The following is a 19,305-nucleotide window of genomic DNA, read 5'->3' on the forward strand; positions in this document are numbered from 1 at the left end:
AAAGTCCACATGGGTGGAACCAGAATGAAAAAGTCAGTAGGCCTAAGAAAAAATATGTAAATATGCTAGCTAACGTTTTTCATTTGATCCTTATGTATATTCATGTACTTGGGATTTTTTTTTTGTACGACCTGCCCCTTTTTTTGTACACTGGCCATTTCTGGATATGTATTGAATATTTCACATATTTGATGTGATTTGTATTTTTTGTAGGATGCTTCACAGTTTAAATGTCAAGATCTCAGAATAGACTACCTAAGCTTTGAAAGTTAAGATTCATTTTTATGTAAAAATCTTATGTTTTATGAACAATGCTTTAAAAGTTAACATGTAATAATTAATCTTCTTACTGATTTCACTTTTAGGTGTTAGAAGATAATGACTATGGCCGAGCAGTAGACTGGTGGGGCCTAGGGGTTGTCATGTATGAAATGATGTGTGGGAGGTTACCTTTCTACAACCAGGACCATGAGAAACTTTTTGAATTAATATTAATGGAAGACATTAAATTTCCTCGAACACTCTCTTCAGATGCAAAATCATTGCTTTCAGGGCTCTTGATAAAGGATCCAAATAAACGGTAAGCCTCAAATAACGCTTAGTGAATTACTGATGAATGTGGTTAAAAATTGAGATATGGAAATTAATTCAAATATAACTAACTCCAAGAAGCACTGTATTTGGTGTAGACATCTTCCCACTGAGATCCTGACTTATTTTTAACTGCATAATATAGAACATTTAAAAATTTTTCTCAACTCTTTCCTAACTTGGAAATTTTATGCATATTTACCAAATAAGGATTTTGAGAGTTTCATTATCCATATTATGAGTGAAAATTTCTTAATTGCTCTGTTACTTGATCTTGTGGGGATAGGAGAATCCCTTTTCTTTCTTTCAGTCTCTGGGCCTTTGTATTTCTTATAAAAGGAATAGACCTATTTTTCAATACTCTCCTCCCACCCACAACCTGTGTTAACATACCTAATTGCATTTTTTATTTTTTATTTTTATTTTTGAGACAGAGTCTCACTCTGCCACCCAGGCTGGAGTGCAGTGGCGCGATCTTGGCTTACTGCAACCTCCACTTCCCAGGTTCAAGTGATTCTCCTGCCTCAGCCTCCCGAGTAGCTGGGACTACAGGCATCTCCACCACGCCTGGCTAATTTTTGTATTTTTAGTAGAGATGGGGTTTTGCCAAGTTGGCCAGGCTAGTCTTGAACTCCCGACCTCAGGTGATCTGCCCGCCTCGGCCTCCCAAAGTGCTGGGATTACAGTCGTGAGCCACCGCACCCGGCCTCTAACTGCTGTTTTGTCATTTGAAAATAATCTTTTCTATGCATAGCTGAAAGGGTTGATGGCAAAAAATAATTGTACACACTTTGTATTTCTGTTTTTGTAGCTACAGCTATGAACTGAAGAACCCTATGGCTCTTGCTGCTTTGTTCAATGAGCTACAGTATTTTTTATTCATGTTTATACATTCATTGATGTTTATAAATTCATAAATCATATGTGAAATGACTATTAATTTTAAAATATCACTTAATATGTGTGTTTGTATATGTATATATCTGCCTTCCCATCTAGGTATCTATGCATATCAGTATTTCTCTGAGTCTACTCATTTGAAGCATAGACGATTTCACATATTGTTGAATATTTTATAATACCTAACATAGAGTTTTATGAAAATGTTTTATTTATGGTTGATGCTCATATATATATATATATATTGACTGGATTAATGAGTGAATCCCAAAAAGTTGGATTTTTAAGTCTATCTGAGAAATGGTTTTCATTGCATTCTTCTAGCTTTTAATTTAACCTTGTAAGGAACATGGCTTTATCTTCAGCAGAAATAAACAAACATAATAAAAGAGATACTGTCTTTTTGCTTTGTGAAGAATCATTCAAGAAACATTTTGTAATCCTAGCTACAGATATTATTTATATGTGTAAAGTGATTTTGTTTTCTTTTTAGAGCACTTTCACATCTATTAACTCCCTTGCTTTTTCAGTAGCCTTGTTGGGTGGATAGGGGAGATACTATTCTCATTTCCATTTCATTGAGTTGAAAAAAAAAGGCCCAGAGAGGGTTAGGTGATTTATTCAAGGTCTCTCAGAACATTCATGCAGACCAAGAGTAGAAGTTAAGTTTCTTGGTGCCTATTTGGTATTTCTTATATATCTTATTTACAATGCAACAATTTTTCAGTTTAAGTTTCGAAATGTGTTCCATTTAATAGCATTCTTTTTTTTGTTGTTAAAACTGCATAAGTATTCATTTTTCAGAGCAATAAATTCATTGTATCACTTTCTTTAAAATATTCTCATTATATAAATTCAAATACTACAAAAAAATACACAGAAAAGATGCATTAAATCATCCAAAATCTCACCATTGAGAAATATTCAGTATTAGATTAGCATTTAGTGGCATTATTCCAGACAACTATTCACATAGATAATGGATTCTTTTACAATTTAGTAAGGAGCAGCACCTGATGATAGGTAACCTTTAAACAGAGTAATGACTTTTATCTTTTTTTTGAGAGGGAGTCTCGCTCTGTTGTGTGGGCTGGAGTGCAGTGGCGCAATCTCGGCCCACTGCAACCTCCGCCTCCTGGGTTCAAGCAATTCCTCTGCCTCAGCCTCCTGAGTAGCTGGGACTACAGGCGCCTGCCACCACACCTGGCCTTTTTTTTTTTTTTTTTTTTTTTGGTATTTTAGTAGAGAAGGGGTTTCACCATGTTGGCCAGGATGGTCTCCATCTCCTGACCTCGTGATCCACTCCCCTGGGCTTTCCAAAGTGCTGGGATTACAGGCGTGAGCCACCGTGTCCGGCCGACTTTTATGTATTTCATTTTTTGGTCTAATATTTGGCTTGGTATTCAAGGCAGTGAATATTTATCTCATCCTTATTCCTGCAGGCAACTTTGACCACCCTTTACTTTGTGGCCCTCTATATAACTGGCTAGTAGAACAAAATATACTTGTGGTTTTCATGTGTATGTCTCATTCATTTTTTTTTTATTTGTCAGCCCACTCCATGAATAGCACATAGTCGGTACTTAGAAACTATTGAATGAATGTGAGGCAAATTCTTAGAATGTTAACTGCCTGGTATGTATTAATAGAACAATTCCTAACTGTTTGTCACCAGGAGGTTGATATTGATCTAATGAGAAGATGCAGTATTTTCAATGATCTAATAATTTCTAATAGATGTGTCAAGCCCCTCCACTGCTGCATCAAAATACAGGGAATACAAGGATGAGTGAGATGAACCAGTCTCTGCTCTAGATGTTCATAGAATAATTTGGGGCACAAAACATATACTCACAGATGCTCAGGTCAAACTACGTACAAAGTACTGTTGAAATTATTGGCTTTTATCTAGGGGATTGGGGGACTTGAGCTGAATCAGAAAGGAGTTTGAATTTGCATTGGCACTCAAGCACGGAAATTTACATGTAGAGTATAACTAGGATTGCAAAAGAACATGGCATTTGAGAAGTTCAGTGACTAGAGTGTAGAATATGAGTTGGGTAACATTGGGAAATGAAGCTGATATATTAGATTGTAAGGATCTTAGGTTTCTTAGAAAATATTTAATCATCATTCAGAAGAGGGTGAGATACTGCTTAAGTGTTTAAAGCAAGGGATAGTATAATCAGATTTGTGTCATGAAAAGGTAACTTTGGCAGCTTTGTCATGGACAGATTAGATGAGTGAGGATCCAGGGGCAGGGAGAGCAGTTAAAAGTGTTTATGGGGCCAGGCACAGTGACTCACGCCTGTAATCCCAGCACTTTGGGAGGCTGAGGCAAGAAGATCACTTGAGGTCGGGAGTTCAAGACCAACCTGGGCAACATAGCAAGATTCATCTCTACTAAAAAAAAATAAAATGCTGGGTGTGGTGGCACATGCTGTAGTCCCAGCTACTTGGGAGGCTGAGGTGGGAGAATCGCTGGAGCCCAGGAGGTCGAGACTGCAATGACCCAAGGTGACAGCATTGCACTCTAGCCTGGGCAATAGAGTGAGTCCCTGTCTTTTTTTAAAAAAGAATATTTATGGAATTGTTCAGATAATAGATGGAGTCCTTCCTGAAGCAGTAGTACACAAGTGATAGAGGTTATGATTAACTAGAAACTGTGAGGAAGTAGGAGGAGTCAGGAATCCCTCTGAGGTTTCCAGCTAGGGTGATTAACAGACAGGGTATGCAAACCAAGGAGGCTTGATGAGGGTAGATGTTGATAATAACTTTTGGTACACTGAGTCTGAAGTTTCTATATAAAACCAAGATGGAAATGTCAAGTGAGCAGCTGGAAATTAATAGAATGAATGCTTAAAAGAAACACAGTAACTGACTACATGGATTGGGAACCATAACTATATCTAGGAGGTAGCTACAGCCAAGGCATTAGTGGCGAGGGTAGTGGATAAGGAGAAGAGGGCCTAGGACAGAATCTTAGAGAACCTCAGTTTCAGGGGTAGAAAGAAAAGAAAGCTAACAAGGATTTTGAAAAACCTTTGGAAACATAAGTAATGATAGCATTATAATACACCTCTTCATTTTTTCTATGCAGCTATTTTAAATACTACTGGAATTTTTCTGGTATTTCTTATTGAATTGCTGTTAGTTCTATCCAAGGGTCAACTATCATTTTGCTTTTATTTATTAGCCTCCATCCTTTATGTTCATTCTGTTAGCCCCTCCTTTATCTTCCTATGCGGAGTTGATAGGAAAAGCATGACCTCATGTATTCAGTAACATTAAGAAAATGTGAATTCTGTGATGTTCCTAATAGTAAAGGAATTCATAGTAGCTGAGGATTTAGTTTGGCATTCTGATACTGGAGTTTAGTATTCTAGACATAAATATCTTACTTCAAAGCATATTTTGTTATTATTTTTGAAGTCTTAAATTGTATATTAGAGAGTCATTGACACTGAAATTTTTGACAGTTTCACACATTGAGGAAGTGTGTTAAAGAATTTCTCCTAGCTTCTAAAATGGAAGTCTGATTGTATTCTCAGACTTTGCATAGTATTCATAGCTGATATTTTAGTTTTATATGTATTCGATAAATATAGAATAAATGCTGGCTATGTTCAAAACCAAAGTATTGCTAGAAAACTTGAGGAGTTACAAAAATGGATAACTAAAGCTGGATTGCAGCATTTTATTTACAAAATGATTATGATTCTCCACTCCAACTCCCATCTCAAGTACAATTCAAATGAAAACAGTATTGAAATAAACTACAACATAAGTGTAAGAAAATGGCATGGAGCTTTGATGTTTCTCATGCAGACTATGTTGATGCATGCTTGAAGACATTAAATGCTTTTCAGAAATGTGTTTTGGTGCTTTTGCTTCTCTGGTTCCCTAAGCACAAGCTTAGAATGCCTTTTGGATAATCCAGCACTGATCTTGCCTTCAAAGGAGTTTGCAGTCTCCTGGGAAAGAAACCTACAGAATTGAAATAGAATGAAAAAGAGGGCAGGGTCGGAAATGCTGAGCTCTCACTGAATACAGAACTACCAGTCTGAAAATTCCAAATGCAAACATCAAACAGCATTGTTATGATCAAACCTAAAAGTCCCATCTCTGGGGTATAGTTCATTTAGAGACTTTTTAAGGATCTGGGAGTTGGAGACCCAGCTGGTGGGAATCATTTATCATCACTAAAGATATTCAGGTATCAGTTGACTGTTTTCCATTTTAACTGTGTGTCAAAGGATCCTAGGTCCTTCCCAGTCATGTGTTTCTTAGATCTAATAACCAGAATTTATTAGAATTATATAATTATAAATGATTTCTGACCTACAATGACTTGACAATTTTTTGACTTTATGATGGTGCGAAAGTGATACATATTTAGTATGCTCCTCAACTAATGATGGAATTGCATCCGGATAAACCCATCTTAAGTTGAAATGAGGGTTTATCTAGACATAACCCATCGTTAAGTTTAGGAGCATCTGTATTTGTTTTCCGTGACCTATTTGGTTTTCTTCCAACCCAGTGGTGTGTTGGAATTAGCATATACCAGCTCTCAAGAACCAACTGTTAAATTTTCACCAATTTTGTGAGCTGGTTGTATATTATAGTCATTACTAAAAATTACATAAATTTACTAATTAAGAATAGGAAAATCAAAGGTCATAAATACTAAAAACTCATTACTCCTTAATTTGTTATGTTCCACTGTTATCTGTATTTTTGAGATTAGTTATGTCTGCTGTATCTGTATGGACATAATATATAATGGTTTGCTACTATGCATCTCTTCCTGCCTACATGTTCAGTGACATCTTATTGGTAGCTCGAAACTGGCCACGGTGGGAGAATTTATACTGCCAGAATTGGCAGATACTACGAGTTGGGGCTGGACTTACTGTTTTGTTGACTGTTTAGACTTAAGAGAAAATATTAATAATGCAGATTCATTACACTTTAAATAGCACCAAAAAATGAGTCTTCTTCCACTGTCCCAAAGTTATTAACCATTTAGCAAAGAAGTCACTCACATAACTCACAAGTGAAGTTCTGAAGTCTCCATTGTATCACTTTCAGCTTTGACCTTAACATAAACAAAAATGTCAACCAATATTCATGTTGGAACTAATCGTAAGTTTCATCCATTAGTGGCTTTGGAGTACAGCAAAAATTAACAAGTTTTCTGTGAGAATCAGGTGACTAATTTACAATACACAACATTGTATGTTTTATGATCTTTGTAAATTTTGTGTTTTGCATTCTTCATATCAGTAAAATTTAAATTTATATGTCTGGGGTGTGGTGGTGGCTAGGTCAGGCAAGGTTCGGTCCCAGCAGCTCCATGGCTGCTCTGCTGTGAGCACCTGGTATCTACTGTGCCCTTGAAAAAAAAAAAAAAGAAAAAAAATTATATTTGTATAAATGCATGATTTCTCACAGAGAGCTGGTTGTTAAGCACTTACCAGCACGTATCATTTCTAATAATGAACAAGCCAAATAAAGCCTACTATATTAAATTCAGATTTAAATAGGTTTATCTTCCTTTCCTTGTTCTTTTTCCCACTTTTCCTCCTGTTCTTCCTATTTCTCACTTTTAGTTTTTTTATGCTTAGTAATATGTACTATATTAAACTGAATAAGCCAGAAAACACTGGAATTTCTTTACCTATTATTGTATTAGTCCATTTTCATTCTGCTGTGAAGAAATACCTGAGACCGCATAATTTATAAAGAAAGAGGGGTTTATTGGACTCACAGTTCCACATGGCTGGGGAGGCCTCACAATCATGGCAGGAGGTGAAGGAGGAGCAGAGGCACATCTTACATGGTGGCAGGCAAGGGCATGTGCAGGGGAACCGCCCTTTATAAAACCATCAGATCTCATGAGACTTACTGACTATCATGAGAACAGCATGGGAAAGACCTGCCTCCATGATTCAGTTACCTCCCCACCTGGTCCCTCCCATGACACATGGGGATTATGGGAGCTACAGTTCAAGATGAGATTTGGGTGGAGACACAGCCAAACCATATTCCTATGTTGTTTCTAACCCTTGCAGTGACCCGCCAGCAAATGTTATCATTCTCCACTCTGCAGATTAGAAAACTGAGGTTAAGCCTCTTTTCTGTTGTCACACATCCCATAACTGCCAGAGATGATTGCCTCTTCCAGATCTATCTCCAAAGCCTCTGCTCTTTTCCAAATACCATACCATTCTGAAGCTAGTTCTTATAAGCATATTAGGAAAAATAGATCTTATAGCAAAAGCTTTTTACTTTTAGAGCTATTTATCCCAAGAACTATTTATTATGCAGAAAATTACACCTTCACAAAACCTTTTTTGTTACGCTTTGAGCTTATGTAAATGTTTTATACTTATTTAATTTTATTTCTGTTCTCATAGCCTTGGTGGAGGACCAGATGATGCAAAAGAAATTATGAGACACAGTTTCTTTTCAGGAGTAAACTGGCAAGATGTATATGATAAAAAGGTAAGATTTCTTCATGGCATAGTGTGTATATATTTTGGCTGCACTGCTAAAATGAATTTATAGCAAAAATATTTTAAGTGAATTAAAGTTAATGATGTAATGATACTTTCCATTTTACTGACATTTAAGTGATTTTTGAACTTCTGTGCACAAAATTTTACTTATGATTTTGACTCCCCAAATGTCTCTTGAGATTTTACTCAACATGATCACAGAATTTATTTTTCTATTTTTTTCCCATAATAATTTGTTTGCCTCTCATTATTTTTTTAATTTTAATAAAGATACCAAGTGTTATTTTTTCTTTAAGAAAACTAGTTAAAATTTTTTAATTTGCCCTTACGTCTTTAATTTTAAAGTGAACACTTCAGATTCATTTATACAAATCCTTGTTTTAAAAGGAATTTAAAGAAATTTGTTTTTAATATTTAATGAAGGTAGTAAACACAGTGTCTTATTTTGGACTTCTCTGTCATTTGAAACAGAACTTTATTGCCCACAAAATTAATACTACTAGGCCAGGCATGGTGGCTCATGCCTGTAATCCCAGCACTTTGGGAGGCTGAGGTGGGAGGATCACTTGAGGCCAGGAGTTTGAGACCAGCACGGGCAACACAGTGAGACCCTATCTCTACAAGAAAAAAAAAAAATCCGCTGGGCGTGGTGGCGCACTCCTAAGGAGGCCGCTAAGGCCGGCAGGAGAATCGCTTGGGCACAGGAGGTTGAGGCTGCAGTGAGCTATGATTACACCACTGTACTCCAGCCCGGATGACAGAGTGAGACCCAATCTCTTAAAAAAACAAAAACAAAAACAATCACTACTAATTATATATGTTTAGTTTTATTGTGATCTGCTTATTACTTTTTATTTATTTATTTTTTGAGGCAAGGTCTCTGTTGGCCAGGCTGGAGTGCAGTGGCACAGCACGATCACAGCTCAGCAGCCTCTACCTCCCCAGGCTCAGGTGATCCTCTCACCTCAGCCTACCAAGTAGCTCGGACTGCAGGCATGAGCCACCATACCTGCCTAAGTTTTTGGTACTTTTTGTAGGTTTTGCCATGTTTCCCGGTATGGTATTGAATTCCTGGGCTCAAACAATCCTCTCTCCTTGGCCTCCCAAAGTGCTGGGATTACAGACGTGAACCACTGCACCCACCCTTCTTGTTTTTAATACTGCAATTTTTGCTTAAGTTCAGGAACAGGAAATTATTATGTCTGTCCCCCGCTCCCCCTGCCTTTTTTTTTTTTTTTTTTTTACTACCTCAAATATTGTTAGTACAGACAGGGATTTTGATATTTTGATTTTCAGATGCTTGTATAAAATTTTTACTATGAAATGTTTTTCAGTCAATAATTTACTCAGAATTTTTCTGTAATTATTTTTAGTTCATCCATTTCAGTTTATTCCAACATTTCATATTTTTCTCTGAAACATTTATTGGTCAACAACACTTATTTGGGGTCTGTTATGTGCCAAGTGTTCTTCTCTGTTAAGCCTTAAGGTAAAGATAGAATTATGTCATACGAATTAGATGAGTTAGGAGGAAGTAACACAAGCACTTCATGTCTGTATTATGTTATTGGTCACTGGGAGTATGGTGATTTTCTATCTGTTTCTTGTAACTAGGAATTTAAAATAGGTGCATCATATTAGACACCTCTACTCGATTCAACTCACATATCTTGAGTTTCTACTATGTATAAAGTACCATGTTAAGTACTGAATCCTTCACAACCTTTATGAGAAGCACTTGAGCATTCTTAAATGTCCTAAATGTTTATTCACTTCTTATAGACAATTTTACACCCACTTTGTATCACTGAGGATGTTCCTTGTGAGTTGCATGCATATATAAGAATGCCTCTAATGAGCTATGTACTGTCTTCATTGTGTCAGTACACTACAGAAGAACCTGGAAGAGAGAAGGGCTTGCTATGTCTCCCAGAAATCATGCATGGTTTTGTTTTTAATAAATAGCTAATAATAAGCTACAATTAAATATCATCTCTTCTAGACACCCTCTTCTAGGAGGACTTACTCCAAAAAAAAGAGGAAAAGAACCATTTCTTTAAGAGACAATGGTTGAGGTACCAATGTGGCCCTGTACATTCAAGGAAGGGCCAAAATATGGACCTTCTTAGTCCTGTGAGGAAATAAGATTTGCTACAAAGTTTCCTTATCTCAGTGTTCAGCTATTCATGTTAAATAAGAGTTTGGCCCCACCTGGAGAAAGCTCTGAGAGCCCAACCAGTATACCAGTAAGGAAGCAAGGCCTATCCTATCTCAGCTCCACTGGGTTAGACATGCCCAGTGTAAAGGTGATAGTAAGACAGCCAGGAGCTACTATGTGGGAATGGAATCAGGCGAGCCAGCAGCTCTGGCAGGGAGGAGGAGCTGCCAAAACACCTTCTGATGACGTATGTAGATAAATTCGTTCAAGTCGTTATAATTATTTTTTTTAAATGGCTGCCACTTAATTTGAGCAAAGGTGTTAAATATCTTGCATAAAGAAGCACAACCAAAAATGACTGTTTCTGTAAACAATAGATTGGTCGTGGATTGGTGCCATCTACAGGCTTACTCACGGTGTCCTGTGTGACCCGTGAGGCTCTGGTGTTCTCTGCTGCCCCATACATACTTGAAGGAGCAACTTTATTATAGCAGCACTTTTAAATTTGAGTTTCTTTCTAAAAGGAAAATGTGATTGAGTCTATTTGGGTTTGTATCATATCACAGATGCACATGAAATTAATTTTGAGAACCAGCCTGGGGGTTAGTAGCTGTTTTAATGAATTCAGTTAAAATTTCAGTGTTTTAGTGTAAATTACTAAATAATTTATAAAATAAAACATTTTAATGGAGTCCTTATATCTTTAAAATGTGTAATTTATTGTAAAAGTCAATTCATTCCTAAGATCAGGGATTATTGTTACATTTTTATTAATAAGTTTTGATAAATTTATTGTTCTTTATTATCACATAATTATTGATTATTTTTCTACTTATTGCTGCACATCGAGAGGTGATGGCACATCTAGAGATTATGGCATCTGTTGAGGAGATCTGAATCTCCTTCTAGGCAAAGTAAAAAGTGAAAGTAATCTTAATTACAAGTAGCATGATGTACCACTCTAAAGAGCACAGTATCAAAACATGAAAGAACAAAGTTGGATCCTGGTCCTGGATTTGCTTCTTGCTTTCTTTGTGGAAATCACAGGTCATTTACTCATGCAAAAGATATGATCCTTTAAGTACCTTCAAGCTTTTAAGATTCTCTAGCAGGGTGTTTTATAGCATGAATTTATCTAGATTAATGTCTATGTAGATTTCTACATAAATTTTACACTCTGTCAGTCTGCTAAGATTTTGTGTGAGATTGTGTTGAATCTGTAGATAAATTTAGGGAGAGCTGACATCTTAACAATGAGTCTTCGGATCCATGAATGCAATTTATTTCTCATTTATTTAGGTGGTCTTTAATTTCTCACAGTAATGTTTTGTAATTTTCAATGTTTAAGTCTTACACAAATTTTGTTAGGTTTATCTTTAAGTGTTTCATGTCTTCCAAGGGAAATGATATTTAAAATTTCATTTTCACTTTGTTTTACTGCCAGTATATAGAAATACGGTTGGTTTTTTTCATATTGACCTTTTCTCCTGCAGGCTTGCAAGAATTAGTTGTAGTAACCTTTTTTATAGATTACTTACAGTTCTCTACAAAGACAATCATATTTTCTGTAAATAAAGTTTTACTTCATTTCTAATCTGTATGCATTTTCTTCTTTTGCCTTGCTGTATTGGCTAAGACCTTCTTTATAATGTTGAATAGTGGTAAGCGTCAGCATCCTGACTTTGTTTCTAGTCTTAGGGAGAAAAGCACCTTTTACCATTAAATATGATGTTAATGGGCACATCTAGCAGCCTGATCTGGGTTTCCAAATACTACTCTCCAGTAAAAGGAACCAAGGCTCCTTGAGGACGTGACTGATTTCAGTACTAGTAGAGGGGAAGAAAAAAAGATGAGCCTGGAGAATTTTGTGGTGTCAGAAAGTAAGGAGGGAGCCTTAAAAAAAAAAAAAAAAGTCAAAACATAGAAAAAAGCCAAACCTGAAGGGTCCTGTGGCAAAAGCTGAAACAATTTCAGTAATAAAATAAATATAGTGTTAGTTTATGATCCAAAGGATGAAATATGTAATCCTGAGTCTATATTGCATAAATAAGTGATTGATTGTCTAAATAAATAAAGTGTTGAGAGGGACATGTCTTCCTTACAGATGAATTCCAATTAATGTAAAAGAGGTGAGGAAAGTAGAAAATCACCATTAGAACTCCAGAGTGAAAATTGCTCATTCAGAATTCACCTATGAATGCTAAAATTAGTAAGCAAAAGTTTAGGAAAGAGGATATTTCCATACTCTCAAGATATCTCCCTGTGAACATTTATCATTTACAAAGGTAAAATGACTAACTTTACAGTGGAGAGATCTGGAAAACACAGTTTTAACCAAGTGATCACGGTTAACATCACCAGTAAGATGTTGACTTCATGGAACCCATGATAAGATGCTCTGAGAAGGGCACAGCACTTTTGAAGTGCTCTCCTCCAAGATGCATAACCTCAATATAATCATGAGGAAACCTGAAGAACTCACATGGAAGGACTTTCCTCAAAGTACCTGGCCTGATAACTTTAAAAGTGTCAGCCTCATGATAGACAAAGAATGATGATGGAACTCTCATAGATTGGAGAGACTAAAGTGGCATGATGACTTAACTGCAATGTGGGATCCTGGGTTGGGTCCTGGACTAGGTAGGGGCATTGGTAGAAAAACTATTGAAATCGAAATAAAGTTGGTAGTTTAGTTAATAGTATTGCACTGATGTTAATTTTTTTGTTTCGATATTCATACTATGGCTATATAAGATACTAACATTAGAGGAAAGTGGGTAAAGGGCATATGGTAACTATGTGTACTATATTTTTATAAGTCTTCTCTAAGCCCAGAATTATTTGAATATGTTGTAAAAACATGATGTTATAATAGGTGTTTTACGCCTCCTTTATCAGATTGAGGAAGTTCTAGTCCTAGGTTACTGAGAGGTTTTAAAATCATGAATGGTTATTAAATTTTATTAAAGCTTTTTCTGCACTTACTGCAATGATCATATGGCTTTTCACTTTTATGTTCTATTAAAATGGTGAATTAACATTGATTTTCCAAAGTTGAGTGAACCTTGCATTCCTGTTGAAAAAACCACTTGTACATGATGTGTTATTATATATTGCTAGCGTTGGTACATTGTATTTCTAAGGATATTTGCATCCTGAAATCCTGAGTGATATTACTATGTCATCTTCTTTTCCTAAAATGTCTTTGTATAATTTTTACTTTAGGATCATGTTTGCTTTTTAAAAACAAAAGAGGAAGTACTCTTCCTTTCTCTTTAATTTTATTGAATTGTTTGTATGAGATTTGTATTATTTATTAATGAAATATTTGGTGGATTTACCAGTGAAGCTCTCCCTAGACCTGGAGTTTTGTCTTTGTTGGTAAGTTTTTCACTGTGAATTCAATTTATTTAATAGTTACAGGGCTGTTGTGGTTATCTGTTGTTACTCAGATGAATTTTGCTCTTTGTGTCTTTCAAGGAATTTGTCATCTAAGTTAAGTTTCTCTCTAAGGACTGTTAGTCATGCTTTGCACATTTTGATGTGCTGTGCTTTTGTTTCAAAAGAGTTTTAATTCCCCTTGTGATTCCTTCTTAAGGGTTATTTGTGTGTTGATTAATTTCCAAATATATGGATTTTTCAGGTATCTTTCTGTTACTGATTCCTAGCTTAATTCTCTTGTGGTTGGAGAACATATTTGATATGATTTTAATTGTTTTACACTTTAAAAGATTTGTTTTATGGCCCAGAAAATGGCTTATGTTGCTGTATGTTCTTTATACACTTGAAAGAATCTATACATTGACCCTTGAACAATGCGGGAGTTAGGGGCACCGTGCTCAAAAACCCAGTAACTTTTGACTCCCCAGAAACTTAACTACTAGTAGCCCACTGTTGACCAGAAGCCTTAATGAACAGTTGATTAACACATATTTTGTATGTTATTTGTATTATGTACTGTATTTTTATAATATAGTAAGCTACAGGAAAGGAAATATTAATAAAATCATAAGGAAGAGAAAATATATTTACTATTTATGAAGTGGAAGTGGATTATCATAAAGGTCTTCCTCCTCATTGTCTTCATGTTGAGTAGGCTGAGGAAGAGGAGGGATTGGACTTGGCTGTCTCAAGAGGTGGCAGATGCAGAAGAAAATCCGGGTGTACCTGGGCCCATGCAGTTCAAACTCATGTTGTTCAAGGGTCAACTGTATTCTGCTTTTATTGCATAAATTGTTCTACCAGTGTGCATTAGGTCAAGACAGCTAGTAGTATTGTTCATGTCTTCTATATTCTTACTGATTTTCTGCCTACTTGTTCTATTGGTTTCTGAAAAATATTGTTGATAATCGTCAACTATGATCATGGACTTTATCTTTTAGGTTTTGCCTTATGTATTTTGAAGCCTCATTGTTAGTTGCATACATATTTAGATTAAGGATTGTTTTCTTGGTGAATTTACCTCATCTTTTTTTCTTTTTCTTTTTCTTTTTATTTAAGAGATGGGGTCTTGCTATTTTGTCCAGGCTGGATTTAATTCCTGGGCTCAAGCAATCCCCTTGCCTCAGCCTTTTGAGTAGCTGGGATTGCAGGCATACATCACTGCACTCATCTTTACCTCCTTACCATTAGGAAATGTTCTTCTGTATAGATGGCAGCAATATTTGTTTTGAAATCTACTTCATCTGATATTAATATAAGTACTCCATCTTTCTTTTGCTTTTGTGTAATATATCTTTTCCCATCATTATACCTTTAACCTATGCCAATTATATTTAAGTGGATATTCTTTTAGACAGCATATAGTTGATTCTGGTTTTTTTCTTATTCATTAGAAAATATGACTTTATGTAATGGGTAGCCCATTTTCATTTAATGCACTTAATGATATAGTTTGGTTTAAATATACCATCTTGCTGTTTATTTTTTTCTTTGTTCCTTTTTTTCTCTTTGTCTGCCTTCTTTTGGATTTGTTGAATATTTTATGGTTCCATTTTATCACTGCTATTGTCTTCTTGTATGTTTGTTTTACTGTTTGGAGGTTGTTTCTAGAGTTTGCAGTACACATGTTTAACTTAGTCTACCTTGAGTCATAACCAATTTTCATACAACAGCATATTTCTATTTCCTCCATCTATTCTTTAGGCTATTATTTTCTTACAGTTTACTTTCACGTATGTTAATAAGCACCACAATACATGGTAATGGTAATTAGATTTTGCTTTAGATAATTATATTTTAAAGTGGTTGAAAATGCTACACATTAACCATTATTAGCACTCTCCATTCCTTTATGTAGACTATGCTTCTACCTGCCATAATTGTTTTCTTGATTGTTTTTCTTTATTATAAGGCTCCTTTAACTCCACTTCCACCTCCCTGGGTTTGGAAAAATTCATGGAAAAATGTGTTTGAAGGAATACAGGATTGGGAAATGAAGGAAATGTGACATTTCAGAATGGGAAAACAATGTGAGAAAAAAAAGTAGTAAGAGAAGTGCATGAAGATATGCTGACAGGAGAAACTGGGAATCTGTGGTGGATAGAATCTGGATGTAAACAGCGGACAGGTGGCCTGTGAATATAGTGCGGCTTCTTTAAAGTTGACCTCGTATGTTTGCTTGATCCACTTACCAGAACTGTAGATGCTGAAATAAGGAAATGACACACAGTAATTGGATTTTTTTCAAGTTTTGTTGGAATAGACTCTTAGGGAGAAGAGTCTGGAAAAGGGAATCTCGTTAAGAGACTACTGCAGTAATACAGTGTTAAGTGACAGAGCCCTTACTATAGCAGAACATAGGCAACGAAGGGAAAGGAAGTGTGAATTCCATAAAAATTATCAAGAAATTGAGGACTCTTATTTTAGTCTGACAATACTGGGGAAAATACTGGGAGAAAGTTTAGGAAGAGGATTATAGCTGGTTTTGGTAATTAATTTCAGATAGAATTGTCTAATGGCTAGAAATATAGCACTAACTTTTGGAAGTGAAAATGGAAATAAATATGTCTAGAAATTCAGAGTTTAATTAGAGCTGTGGAAATGATTAAGGAGGAGAGGGCTAAGGAAATGGATAGGAGAGAGGGAAGAGAAAATTTGAAAGGGAAGTCAGGAGGGAGGGAAGCAGTGAGAATGTGGAAGTTTAGGATTGAGTGCTGGAAAATATTCATGGTCAATAATGGAAGTTGGTTTGAGGACACATTTTTGCAAGGTATATCAAGATCATTTGTGAAGCATCATTCCAGAGTTGATGTGGAACTTTTCTGAGTTGTGACTTTCTACTTTCTGGTTGAGATATTCAGCCTGAAGAGCTTGGTGATTGATGGCAGTTACGCAGAGGTTAATGATTGTAAGCTACTGCTTTTACAAGTGAAGCAAAGCCAGAGGAGTAGAACAGATGCACCAGTGGAAGAGAGATGAAAGGCTGAAAATAGGTTTCTATTTGATATTTCCCTTATCACACTCAAATAATGGCCCACTTTTAAACTGTGGGTCAAAGAAAGATGTGTTCCGAATATCTGCTAGACATTCTGATGGCTAAACCTTATAATTAGTGTCTTCTTTTTATCATGAGGCATTGTACTTAGGATATAAAAACACAAACAGCTGTCAAAACCAGTGTTATTTCTGGCATAAAATGTATACAGTTAAAGCTTTAAAAGCCTTCAAATTGGGTTAGGAAATATAACTAGATGTTCCTTGCAAAAAAATCTCACCTAGAATAAAATTACACAGCAAACTGGAAAAAATAACAATGAGGAGAAGCTTAATCATCAAATGACACAAAAAGTAAACCGAGGCAACAATAATAATTTGGGGCTAAGTAGATTTCAGATAGTAAATGTGATAAGTAGATCATTTGTAGCATAAATGACGAAACATATTTATTTGCACCAAATAACAGCATCTACATGCGCAAAACAAACACTATTAAAAATGCAAGAATTAACTCAAGATGGATTGGAGACATAAATGTAAGACCTGAAACCATAAAAAATTCTAGAAGAAAACCTATGAAAAATTCTTCCAGAGATTGACCTGGGCAAAGAATTTGTGACTTAAGTCCCCAAAGGCAAATACAGTAAAAACAAAAATAAATAAGTGGGGCTTAATTAAACTCACAAATTTCTGCACAGCAAAAGAAATCATCAACAAAGTAAATAGACAGCCTACAGATTGGGAGGAAATATTTGCAAACTTTACTTCTGAAAAAGGACTAATACCCAGAATCTATAAGGAACTCAAATCAGCAAGAAAAAAGTCAAATAATTCCATTAAAAACTGGGCAAACAACGTGAATACACATTTCTTGAAAACATATGCAAGTGGCCAACAAACATAGGAAAAAAATGTTCAACATCACAAATCGTCAGGAAACTACAAAATAAAACCACAGTGAGATACCATTTTACCCCAATCAGAATGGTCATTTTTAAAAAGTCAAAAAACAACAGATGTTAATGTAGATACGGTAAAAAGGGAATGCTTACATGTTGTTGGTGGGAATGTAACTTAGTACAACCTCTGTGGAAAACAGTATGGAGATTTCTCAAAGAACTACTAGTAGATGTACCATTCGATCCAGGAATTCCACTAGTAGGTATCTACACAAAGGAAAGGAAGTCATTCTATACAAAAGGATATATATACTCATGTTTATTGCAGCACAATTCACAATTGCAAAGATAGGGAATCAACCTAAGTCCTCATCAGCCAATGAGTGGATAAAGTAAATGGGATGTGCACACACACAAACACACCTCAGAATATCACTAGCCATAAAAAAGAACAAAATAATGTATTTTGCAGCACTTAAATGGAACTGAAGGCTGTTATCCTAAGTGAGGTAACTCAGGAACAGAAAATCAAATACTGCATGTTCTCACTTAGAAGCTGGAGCTAAGCTGTGGGTATGCAGAGGTCTACAGAGTAGTAGAGTGGACACTGGAGACTCAGAGTGAGGGGACGATGGAAGAGGGAGGTGAAGGATGAAGGTCACCTGTTGGGTACAACGTACACTATTTGGGTGATGGGTACACTAAAGCCCAGAGTTGACCATTATACAATTCATCCATGTAACCAAAAACCACTGTACCCCTAAAGCTATTGAAATTTTTAAAATATATTTTAAAATTTTAATGCAAGGGAGCTGATAGAAATACACTTATTTAACATGTCTAGAGGTTTATCAGTTCATTGATATTTACAAAGATCTGGCTTTTGCTTTTGTTAGTTTTTCTCCATTGATTTTCTATTCTCCGTTTCATTGATTTCTGCTCTAATTTTAATTATATCTTTTCTTCTCCTTACTTTGGATTTAATTTGCTCTTTTTCTAATTTTCTAACCTGAAAGCTTAGATTATTTGTTTTCTATCTTTTCTAATTTGTGCATTCAATGCTATAAATTTTCCTCTAAGCATTATTTTAACTATGTGTCACAAATTTTGATATTTTATTTTCATTTAGTTACAAATAGTTTTAAGTTTTATTGAATTATTTAATATGTGTGTTGTTTAGAAATGTGTTGTTTAGTCTACAGGTATTTTGGAGCTTTCCAGCTATCTTTCTGTTACTGATTTCCAGTTTAATTTCATTGTGTCTGAGAGCATACTTTTATATGATTTTTAAAATTTGTTAAAGGTGCATTTTATGGCCCAGAACATGGTCTGTCATGATGAATGTTCTGTGTGAGAAGAGTTAGGTGTTCTGCTTTTCTTGGATAAAATATTCCATAATGTTGATATTAAATCCCGCTGATTGATGGTGCTGTTTAGTTCAGTTATGTCCTTAACTGACTGGGGGGACATGTTGATGTGTCCAGCTATAATAGTAGAGTCATCTGTTTCTCCTTCCAGTTCTATCAATTTTTGCCTCACGTATTTTGATTCTGTTGCTAGACACATACACATTAAGGACTGTTATGTTTTTTTGGAGAATTGGCCTAGGTATCATTATGTAATGCCTCTCTTTATCTCTGATAGTTTTCCTTGCCCTACTTTGTCTTAAATTAATATAGCTCCTCCCACTTTCTTTAAATTACTGTGAGCATGCCTATGTTTTTCCATCCCTTTACTTTTAATCTATCAGTGTCTTTATATTTAAAGTGGGTTTCTTGTAGACCATATAGTTAGA

General features: G+C 35.5%; 1 protein-coding gene across 4 annotated transcripts in view; it reads left to right on the forward strand.

Moving 5' to 3' along the window:
* AKT3 (AKT serine/threonine kinase 3) overlaps positions 1-19,305 on the forward strand; it is a 356,898-nt gene that overhangs the window by 299,814 nt on the left and 37,779 nt on the right. For all 4 annotated transcript variants that reach the window (XM_030812589.1, XM_030812590.1, XM_030812592.1 and 1 more), the window contains 2 exons: positions 366-580; positions 7,914-8,001. In XM_030812589.1, the coding sequence (XP_030668449.1) occupies positions 366-580; positions 7,914-8,001 (303 nt within the window). The remainder of the gene's footprint in view (positions 1-365; positions 581-7,913; positions 8,002-19,305) is intronic.

This window comes from Nomascus leucogenys, chromosome 5, assembly GCF_006542625.1.
Source record: "Nomascus leucogenys isolate Asia chromosome 5, Asia_NLE_v1, whole genome shotgun sequence".
NCBI lineage: Eukaryota > Metazoa > Chordata > Mammalia > Primates > Hylobatidae > Nomascus > Nomascus leucogenys.